Raw genomic sequence first — 10,072 nt, forward strand, 5'->3', positions numbered from 1 at the left:
ATATCTTATCAGGTTAAAACCTAACTATTCTAATATCAAAAAATATTATTTTTTTTACATTTTTCTTTTAATATCGGAAATACATTATATGTATAAGTTCATAATCCTTGGTATTCGAACAAAAAAAAAATTGTTTTGATATTTTTAAAATGTAGGTCAAGTTCTTATGGATTTCATAAACTGGTTATTAAATTTAAAAATGCATGCAGGGATATCAACAAAACTATTTTCTTGGATTTTTTATATTTAATGATGCTAAATCATGCCATGTATTTTTTTTATTTATGCAAATATGATATTTTATTTATTTTTGAGAGACTTGGTTATAAGCAATTTAAAATAAAATTGTATTTTTGAAAGAATTTTTTTTTTGTGGAAGGAAATTGATTTATTTAATACCAAAAAAAGTATCTCACGTATAGATCACAATTCCAAATATTAAATATAAAAGGGTAAAAAAATGAGGAATTCAAAATTGATTTCAAGATGATCTTTCAAAAATTAAAAATTTATTAAAATTGGACTAAGGTCGTGTTTGGCCGAACATAAATAAAATGTTTTTATCAAGCTATTTTAAATATGATATCCACTCAAGATGAATTATCATTCATCAACTCAAAACCGAGTACCACTAAAAATCCACATAAATCTTATTAATTTCATGAATTTTATTCAAATCGCATACTAATTCAAATGACTCAACACCAACCCAAACATAATTGATGAATAAAAAATCAATACTCAAATCAACATAAATTCAACCACAATTCCAAAATCAACATTTAATGTTCAAATAGAAATCACAACCTTAAAAAAATAAGTTCATAATTCAACACAAAAAATCAAGTCATTTCAGAGTTAAAAGACACATCAAACAAAATTAATAACGTCCAAACAATCCAAAATTATACATAATAATCAGCATTTTGTCCTAAAATTTCATAATTTTTAGCAATTTGTCAACAAAAATGATTTAAGATTATAGATCAACCTTCTAAGGACTAGGAAATAATTGGAGAGGCTTTTGTAACCAAGGAAACAATGGTGGAGAACTTTGGGAAGTGGAGGAATAGTGGTGATGCGTGAGTTCACGTGCTATCATCGGTGAAGAAAAAAAAGGGTGGATATGGAATTGATTCTTCTCCCTTTTCTTCTTGTGCTGGTGGCGAGGGTCACTGTCACATGCAAAAAAAAGAAAAACCACGCAAACCAGCTTATTCATTTTATTTTCTTCTCCTTGATTTAACTTTTTTTTAATGTTTCTTGGTTTTTCTTCTCCTTTTTGTCGGGTTGTTACTGAAGGTGGTTGTAAGCTGGTCTATTCACGAGGAGAAGTTGAGGATGTTGCCTCGATATAGTGGTCACTGAGTCACCAAGAGAAGCAAGAAAATAGATTTATTTCTTGAGCTTGACTAACTGTCAAGTCCAAATTCTTTGGATTTATAATGTTTGATAGGCTTATTTTGTTCTTTTTTAAGATTTTCTCTATTTATAAAATTTTATAACAAAAAATGTTCAGTAATGTACCAATTGCATAGATCACCTTTTACTAAGGTTATGTTCTCCTCAATTTACCTCACTCCTTTCCATGATCACATCATTGTCCATGCATGGATCACCGTTTTGCCATAACCAAGCTATTGGTTTGAATGCTTTTGAAGTGTTTTATTTGTTGTTTCCCTGATTTTCATAACTATGGTTCTTAAATAATAAATTTGTATTAAAATTTTAATATTTTTTCAATTACTATGTATCTAATATAAAAATAATAATATTATTAATAATAATAATAATAATAAAGTGTTCATGAGAACCTCATTCAAATTATTATTAATTTTTAAAATTTCTAAATAAATTTTGAAAATAATTTTTTTCACATTTATGATTTTTTTTAGCTTTCAGTCATATATAAAATATAAAAAATACTATTTTAATATTTTTTTAACAAAAACAATTATTCTAATTAAAAACCTTATGTTCTTTAAAATAAATAAGAGATATGTTAATAAAAACAAAATTCAAAATAATTGTATTTTCAAGTTTAACAATAATATAAAACAATTTTATTTTTTTTATTTTTTTTTGACATTTAAAAAGAAAATTTATCCCCTGCAGTGTTGCACAGATACTAGTATTTATTAAACCAACTGCAACCTTCTCTTTGCCCCGGAATACAAAAAAGGTTATGATATGATATAATATATATATATATATAATATTCAAAGAGTTATTCACAAGTGATCGCGTGGCCTAATGGATAAGGCGCTCGCCTCCGGAGCGGGAGATTGTGGGTTCGAGTCCCATCGCGATCGTTTATTAACTACTTCTCCTTTTTGTACTTTTATTATAGGAAAACAAAATCATATCATACGTCTCGAGTTCCTCCTTAAGTTTAACCTTAGCTCCTTTCTTTTTTTCGTTATGGCAAATATTTAATATCAAAATCTGAATAAAATGGTCAGTTTTTTTTATATATATAAAAAAAAAAGACCTACGAACTAAGCAATTTGACTTTTCGTAAATGAACCCATGAACGAAGGAAATTTACAAATGTTAATTTGAATGACTAGAGCGTATATACTAATCCACCAAAAAATATATATAAATATACACAAGTGTTTCCTTTGTAACCATCTTTTTCATGGGACTAAGATCGTCCACGAAATATCCAGTGGCAGTCATGGGTGGCAAATGGATTGGGTACAAAAAGCAAACATGCTCAGGAGTTACAGGTGTGGTGGGTTTCAGATTGGCTGTTCACCTCATGACGTAATCATCCTTCGCGTAGGCTTCCTTCTGCAAGAAGATGGGTCCAAAACGCAGAACCTCATTGTGTTTCAGCTACTTCTCTGTGAGGAATCCATGCATATTCAGAGTTTTAGTAGGACCTTGTAGAGTCACTATTTTTATCAAGAAAGAAAAATGACTGAAGAAATTTGTCTCAGAAAACACCAAATTCTAAAGCTACTAAGGTATGTAATTCACCATGATACCTCTTGAATAAGAGAACCAGTACAGGAGCTAAAGGTCGGTTTAACATCTGGAACTTGCAGCAGATCCAATTATCAACTGATAATCCCGAAGCAAAAGCTTCAACAGTCTCCAGTTCTTCCCTGGAAGGTATATGCCAAAGATAAATCTGACACATCAGTTGAAGATTAAAAAGAAGACAGAAACATATGACCCTCGAGATAAAAGCATACATCAGTAAGAAGGGACTATGATTTAATTCTAGAATATTTCCCAGAAAAGGAAAGAGAAAATGAATAATATCAAGAAACTGTAGATAATAGATTTGGGTGCTATATCAGACAGTAGTTAAAATGACCAGCACAGTTGTGAGTGGGTTCATCCTACATTCATAAATTTCATTTGCCGGTGAAAATAATAGAGTTTTACAAAAAAAACACGTACAATATCAGGTAGAAAGAGAATACTTGCAAGTTCCAACTCATGAAAAGTTGAACTCTTTAAGAGGTTCACAACACAGTGCAGCACTATATGGAGCAAAACATGACTTGTCAAGGGCAGAAAACCATACAGCACATGCAGATATCATGACAAAATGAAAAAAAGAATCAAGTCAAGCAAGAAATTTACATTCCACCAGGATGCCCCACATACACAACTAAACTGATCAGCCCTCCAGGAATTAATATTTTCTTTGCAGCCTCCAATGCCAATTGTGTTGTTTCTGAAGCCGTGGTTATCGTTTTGTCACCTCCTGGAAGATACCCCAAGTTGAATGCAACAAGCCTGGAAGAAAGAAGGAATTAAATCACTTCAATGGGAGTATGGAGTACAGATGAAGTGTAATCTATTCAAATTGGAGATATATTGATGTGGGGAGTTTTGAACAGATGGATGTGAATTTGTTGCAATTGAACCAAGTGGAAAACCTAAAAGATATATTTATGGACTAGTGGGATAGATCTAAGTTCAAGAAGAGGCATGGTCGAGCCAAACAACCTAACTAACCAAAAGTCTCATAACTTTTGATCAGATCATTAGATCGCACTCAAATTTTGTCAAGAGATTCTACATGCCTTGTTCTAAGAAGGGAAGCCCACTTCGTTGGTTCACATCGGGAAGGCCTTCAAAAAAGGCCTAGAAGGTACTGTTTGATTTTTTTTTTGGTTTAATTTCAGATCTTTAGCCTTAATTTCAGATTTTGTTTTTATTTCTCCTATCTGTTTAGGGATTCTGATTTTCCTTTCTTGTAAGAGTCCGTTTCATACATATTTTGAAGGGTTGTAATCCTTTTTGGAGAGGCAGATAATTAGAGAATAAATTATTCAATAATAGAGCATGGTTAGGGCTCTTGTTTTAGGCCCTTTTCAGAAATTCTGTCTTCCTTTGATCTTTGATTCCTAATCAGATTAGGTTCAGGTGCATCATATATTCGGATATTCCAACTATGTAAGAAAAAGGTTCACTGAAAAAGCAAAGCAAGTAAAGGGAACTTCAGAGGCATAAGTACATCAAATAGAAGCAAAACTTGAAATCACTAGCCTCGACAATCTATATCTAAAAACTAAACATAAAAAGTCAAGAGCAAGAGAAACTTGAGCGGCAGGAAGTACCTTACAGGGCTATTTGCAGGAACAATTTCTTCCATTCTACTGTGACAGATGGAGAAGAGCTTCACAAGTTCTTTCTGCATACATTGAGTTTCAGTAAGGACTGCATGAGTATAGATAATCAAAATAGCCTCTTCATGAACAATAGGGTCAAAGCTTTCTGCTTTTTCGAAGATCAAAACACTGACAACAAACAAATTACATGTTGAATTAAAAAAAAAATAGTGAGCCATACAACCATAAATGGCTGGATAAAGCATCATAGATGTTAACATAGACCTTATGAGATGCAGGATTAGCACCCCTGGAATTATATTGCTACCTCAAGTCTCTAATCATTAAAACTGAAATGCTGGCCATAAAAATTAGGGTAGAAGTCTCAATCTTTAATTATGAGTTCCAAGATTGGTGAATGGAAATACATAATAGAAATTTTAGACAAGTGGTAAATTAAATACGCGATAGAATTACCTCCTTCAAAGTGACACTTTCATCCAGCAAAGAAGAAGTTCTCTTTAAAGCATCTCCCTGTATGTCCATCCCATAAACACGACCCCTGCCCAATTCATCGGCCACCATTTTCAGCATGGCTAAAGTATCATAACCATTGCCACAAGTAGCATCTATAACAGTATCACCATTTTGAACAACACGTTTCCATATCCTAAATTTTTTATAAAAAAAAAAAAAAAAAACCAGAAGAATTAACAAAAACTCAAAACCAAAACACTCGTGTAAGAAATCATCAAGTGTTTTCAAAAGAATCAAACTTTATACTCATTTTCTAAACTAATGAATACCCAAAACCATGAAAACAACTAGACAAATGAAGTAGCTAGAAGTGAAAGTACTTAAACATGTAAGAAATCATGAACAGATTCGTCAGAGTTTCAAAATTTATACTCATTTGCTAAAACAATGAATAACTAAAACCATAAAAACAAAACAACAACAAAATAGACAAATTCAAGTAAGTTAACAGAGAAGTAGCTACAAATGGGCTACTTCAGTTGCCTTCTTCTTCCCAAAAACATAACCCACCAAATCCTCCTCAGCACCTGCAAAATTACATCATAACACAATAACTAATATTTTCAGCATCATATTTAGACTGTAAGAACAAACAAAAAAAAAAGTACCTGAAAGGGGATTCTGCATTAAGGATGTAATGGCAGTGTTGGCAGACAATTTTCTTTTCTGGTGAATGGAAATGGGTTTTGAGTAAAAGGGGACATTGATAGAAGGGAAATTAAAGGTAAGATTTGAGTGCAAGGGAGGTTTTAGTATTAGCCTCCTGCTTAAACAGTTCATTGCTGTTAGGCTGGACAGATCAAGAAGCTTTGGTTATGGATTATATGTATGAGCCTCCGGCTCCCAGCAAACTGTGCAGGTGGACTAAAAAGCAAGCCCACATGAAACCCATATTTTCCAGCCTTAGCATTTTAATTATTTTAATTTATTATTATTACTATTTTAATTTAACTTGTAATATCATGACTTTATTGATTATTTCATAAATATAGGCATGAGGACTGATGAACTACAATCACGACTGAAAGAGTAGTTGGGAAGAATTATCTTAGGAGGAAAAATAATAAAAATGCCGAAAAAAATGCTTTTGTAATCTACAACTTGAAAACATTATAGAATTTGAAATCCATTAGAAAAGAACAAAATTTTTAGAGTTTTTTTTTAAAAAATAATAGAAAATACCTAATTTTTTAAAAGTTTTTGTGGTGATGGTTACTTTTACAACTGTTGCTTAAACAATTATTAAAATAATATTTTTTATTTTAAAAAATTTATTTTTTAAATTAATAAACCAAAATAATCTTAAAAAATTAAAAACATTATTTAAAATTAAAAAATTAAATTTCAATAAAAGAAAAAAATCACTAAAAAAAATTAAAACTAAAGAAAACTTTAAAAAACAGTGTCCAACATAAACTAAAAGAAATTTTTCAAAAAGTAATTTTTTCTTTTATTATTAGTATAATTAGACTATACAAATAAACAAATTTCAAAAACATTGCCTATAATCTCAAAGGAGGGAAGGATTCCTTTTAAAGAGAGGTTAGAGCTTCACTCTTAAAAGTAGAAACGTAACTTTTTATTAGAATAGTCTAATTATTATTATGCATATACTAAAAGAAAATAAATTATGTAGAAATAACATGATATTAAATTTTTCTAATTTTTTATTGTAGCGGGTATTATAATAGTGGGAAATCTATAATTTTTGTTATATTTTTTTCTCACTCTATACTTAGCTTATTTATATTATTATTTTTTTGTTCTTATCTTTATTATTTTATAATTTATTTTTAAATTATTTCTTTTTTCTTTACATTTTTTTTGAAAAAATATTATACAAAGACTAAGAAAATAATGTTTCACTGTAGCAATTGCAATAGTATTTTGTTTTTCTAGTATATTAAAAATTAGCTTAAAATATTGCATATTTTTATTATTGCATATGATCCTCACTATATTTTATTATATGCAAGTATTGACTTTTGATTCACAATTATATTTTTATTTGATGTCAAAAAAAAAAAGTTAATAACACCTATACATTAATTCTTTTACGTTAAAAAAATATTCAACTTGCAGTGAGACGAATTGAATAGATATGTTAACACTTTTATTTGTATTTATTGGCATAGATGATTCTTGATTTATTTAATTAAAAGCATGCATATTTTTTTTATTTGTGATTAGGAATTTGTTTTTGTAAAAAAAAACCCTTTGAAAAGCTTGCATATTTATTTTTTTGTCAAAAGAAATTATTCGACCCATTGTTTTCTTTATACTCGGCATATTTATCCTTTTACTCTTGGCATATATATCACTATTTTTTTGTAATATTTTTTTATTTTTTTCTTTTCTTTCTTTATATTTGTTTTTGAAAAACAAATATTATTTTTTATTCCTTACACTTGAAATATTTATTCTTCATTCTTTTGTAATTTGTTTTTGGATTTTTTTCTTTGCACTTTTTTTTTTAGAAATTATTATACAAAGACTAAAAAAATGATATTTCATTGTAGCAACTGCAACATCATCTCATTTTTTTTACTACATTAAAAATCAGTTGAGATTTTATATGTCTATATTAATGCATATGATCTTCACTATATTTTATTATATATAAGCATCGACTTTTTATTTTACAATTATATTTTTTACTCAAAGTAAAAAACCATATTAATAACATCTACACTTTAATTCTCTTGCACTAGAAAAAAAAAATTATTCGACCAACAGCGAGGCGAGTTGAATAGACATGTTAACACCTTCTTTTGCATTTACTGACATAAATGGTTCTCAATTTATGTAATTAAATGCATGCATAGGCCTTTTGATTTATAATTAAGATCTTTTTGTAAAAAAAAAAACATTTGAAAAGCTTGCATATTTATTTATTTATTATAAAAAAAAAATATTCAGCTTGCAGCAAAAAATGAATCAAATAACTAGTTTTAACTAAATTATTGATGGTTGATGTGTTATGTTGACAAAGAAGAAGAAGAAGAAGAAGTAATAATCTATTTGAAGTTTCAATAATAATAATAAAGAGAACAAAGCTACTTAGGTCGCGTTTGTTTTTCACTAGCTTTTGCATTTGCGGTGAAATAAACGCAACAAGGTGTTTGGTAACAAACCAAATTATGTTTTATGCTGCGAGGTCCACTAAAAAGTTGAGTTTGAAATTATAACAGTCCGGCCCAACATGCTGTATATTTTCTGTTTTGGGCCTTACTTTCCTCACGGTTTTGTTCTTGGTGACACAAGCTCACTTCTGAGCCTGATGCCCCAAAAAACATACAGTAGAGTAGCGTAGTGACCCACACTTGTCATATACTGTCCACTTTGGGTCCCTCCCATCCCAGGGTTGTTGACCCGCATGGTTTTCAAACGCGTATAACATGTTAGCAGCTAGCACTACTAATAAGGCCCTGACTCTGGACGCTCGCTTCTGCTGTGGGATATCACAATCTCCCCACCTTAAGACGAGCCGTCATCAACTCTGATACCAAAATATAACATCATCATATCCGAGATAAAGCAACGATCTCATGTTAACTCATAAACATTGTGGTTGATATGAATGATGACGTTTGTGGGATTGAAACCCATGATGATTGGGTTGAATTGAGTTAGGAAATGCGGTATATTAGACCTGTAAACAAATCGTATGTCGATAACTTGGGACCTCTCAATAAAGGGAAGACTCCGTCGAAATTTCGGTAGACTTTAATACAAACACCATGAATAGATATAGAAAAAAAAATTAATCACTCTCTTTATCAATTAATATGAGATCGTTGCTTTATATTGGATAAGTGGATGTTACAGAAACGCAGTTTTTGTGTAAATGTTTTTACAAGGTTTTTTAACTGAGTTTCGTAAAAATTTCGCAAATATTTTATACATGTTTTTTGCTATACATAAACTTCAACCATGATTTTTACCAAATACATATCTAAATTCAACTAATTACAGTTAATAATACTTTTTTAAATTGTATTTTTTTCAAACCACAAAAAATAAACTACCTAAAAATAAACAAACTCGTTAGTCAAACCTTCAAATTAGTATATATAATAATGATAAAAAGGTATTTATTAACTAATACTCTAAAAGGCGTGGGGGAAAGCACTGTAGCTTTCCCCACTCCACATGTTTTTTTTTTATTATTCATTTTTTTTTCAGTTTATTCATTTTTTTTTTGTATTTTTTTTTCCTTTTTTTTCCCACATTTGTTTTCCTTTTTTTAAGCTTTACATTTTTTTTTTCCAAGATTGACTTTTTTTTTCTTTTTTCTTTTTTCTTTTTTTGTTTTTTTTCAAAATTATTTTTTTTATTTTTTTTTAATATTGATTTGGTTGAAAATTTAGTTATGTAGTTTTTTTCTTTAAAACATTATGGATTACTACAATATTTCCTTATATTTTTTTTTCTTTTTCTTTTTTGAATTTTTTTCTTCTTTTTTTTTCAAAATGGTCTTTGTCGATTTTGCTTCATAGTTTTTTTCTTTAAAACACTGTGGATTGTCACGCCACATGCTTGTTTTTTTTTTCATTTTTTTTGTTTTGTTTATTCATTTTTTTGTTTTGTATTTATTTTTTTTCCTTTGTTTTCCCACATTTTTTCCCTTTTTTTAGGCTTTACATTTTTTTTTTCCAAGATTGACTTCTTTTTTTTTTCAAAATTATCTTTATTGATTTTTTTTTTAATATTGAACTGATTGAAAATTTAGTTATTTAGTTTTTTTCTTTAGAACATTATGAATTACTATAATGTTTCCCTACATGGGTTTTTTTTTTTTTTTCCAAAATGGTCTTTGTCGATTTTGCTTCATAGTTTTTTTTTTAAAAAAAAAACATTGTGGATTGTTACAATATTTCCCCACATGGTTTTTGTTTTGCTACAGTGTTTCCCCACATGTTTTTTTTCTAAAATTATCTTTGTCGAATTGTTTTTTTAAT

The 10,072-nt window shown here is 29.1% G+C and overlaps 1 protein-coding gene and 1 non-coding gene across 7 annotated transcripts; one reads left to right on the plus strand and one right to left on the minus strand.

Annotated features, from left to right (window-relative positions):
• Positions 1 to 2,239: 2,239 nt before the first annotated feature.
• On the plus strand, positions 2,240 to 2,312 carry TRNAR-CCG (transfer RNA arginine (anticodon CCG)). The gene has a single exon. It is a non-coding gene; the product is annotated as a tRNA-Arg (tRNA).
• A 194-nt stretch (positions 2,313 to 2,506) lies between these two features.
• On the minus strand, positions 2,507 to 5,951 carry LOC7462554 (uncharacterized). 6 transcript variants are annotated; one of them, XM_024605211.2, is made up of 7 exons: positions 5,720 to 5,951; positions 5,575 to 5,638; positions 5,052 to 5,136; positions 4,584 to 4,657; positions 3,601 to 3,756; positions 2,986 to 3,113; positions 2,507 to 2,847 (listed from the first exon to the last, which is right to left on the minus strand). In XM_024605211.2, the coding sequence occupies exons 1-7, from the start codon at positions 5,889 to 5,891 to the stop codon at positions 2,828 to 2,830; spliced, it is 699 nt and encodes a 232-aa protein (XP_024460979.2). In that variant the 5' UTR covers positions 5,892 to 5,951; the 3' UTR covers positions 2,507 to 2,827. The 6 variants fall into 6 exon arrangements, with proteins under 6 accessions (XP_024460979.2, XP_052310328.1, XP_002310087.4 ...); XM_052454368.1 differs by having other exon boundaries at positions 2,507 to 2,849; positions 2,994 to 3,113; positions 5,720 to 5,950; XM_002310051.4 differs by having other exon boundaries at positions 2,507 to 2,849; positions 2,994 to 3,113; positions 5,052 to 5,244; positions 5,720 to 5,950.
• Between the last annotated feature and the right edge of the window lie 4,121 nt (positions 5,952 to 10,072).

This window comes from Populus trichocarpa, chromosome 7, assembly GCF_000002775.5.
Source record: "Populus trichocarpa isolate Nisqually-1 chromosome 7, P.trichocarpa_v4.1, whole genome shotgun sequence".
In the NCBI taxonomy this organism is placed as follows: domain Eukaryota; kingdom Viridiplantae; phylum Streptophyta; class Magnoliopsida; order Malpighiales; family Salicaceae; genus Populus; species Populus trichocarpa.

Coding starts and splice junctions, on each gene's coding strand:
- LOC7462554 (XM_002310051.4), bottom strand. CDS start 5,891: ATGAACTGTTTAAGCAGGAGGCTAATACTAAAACCTCCCTTGCACTCA. Junction 5,245..5,574: donor GCAACTGAAGTAGCCCATTT/GTAGCTACTTCT, acceptor TAAAAAATTTAG/GATATGGAAACGTGTTGTTC. Junction 3,757..4,583: donor CCTGCAAATAGCCCTGTAAG/GTACTTCCTGCC, acceptor TCTTTCTTCCAG/GCTTGTTGCATTCAACTTGG.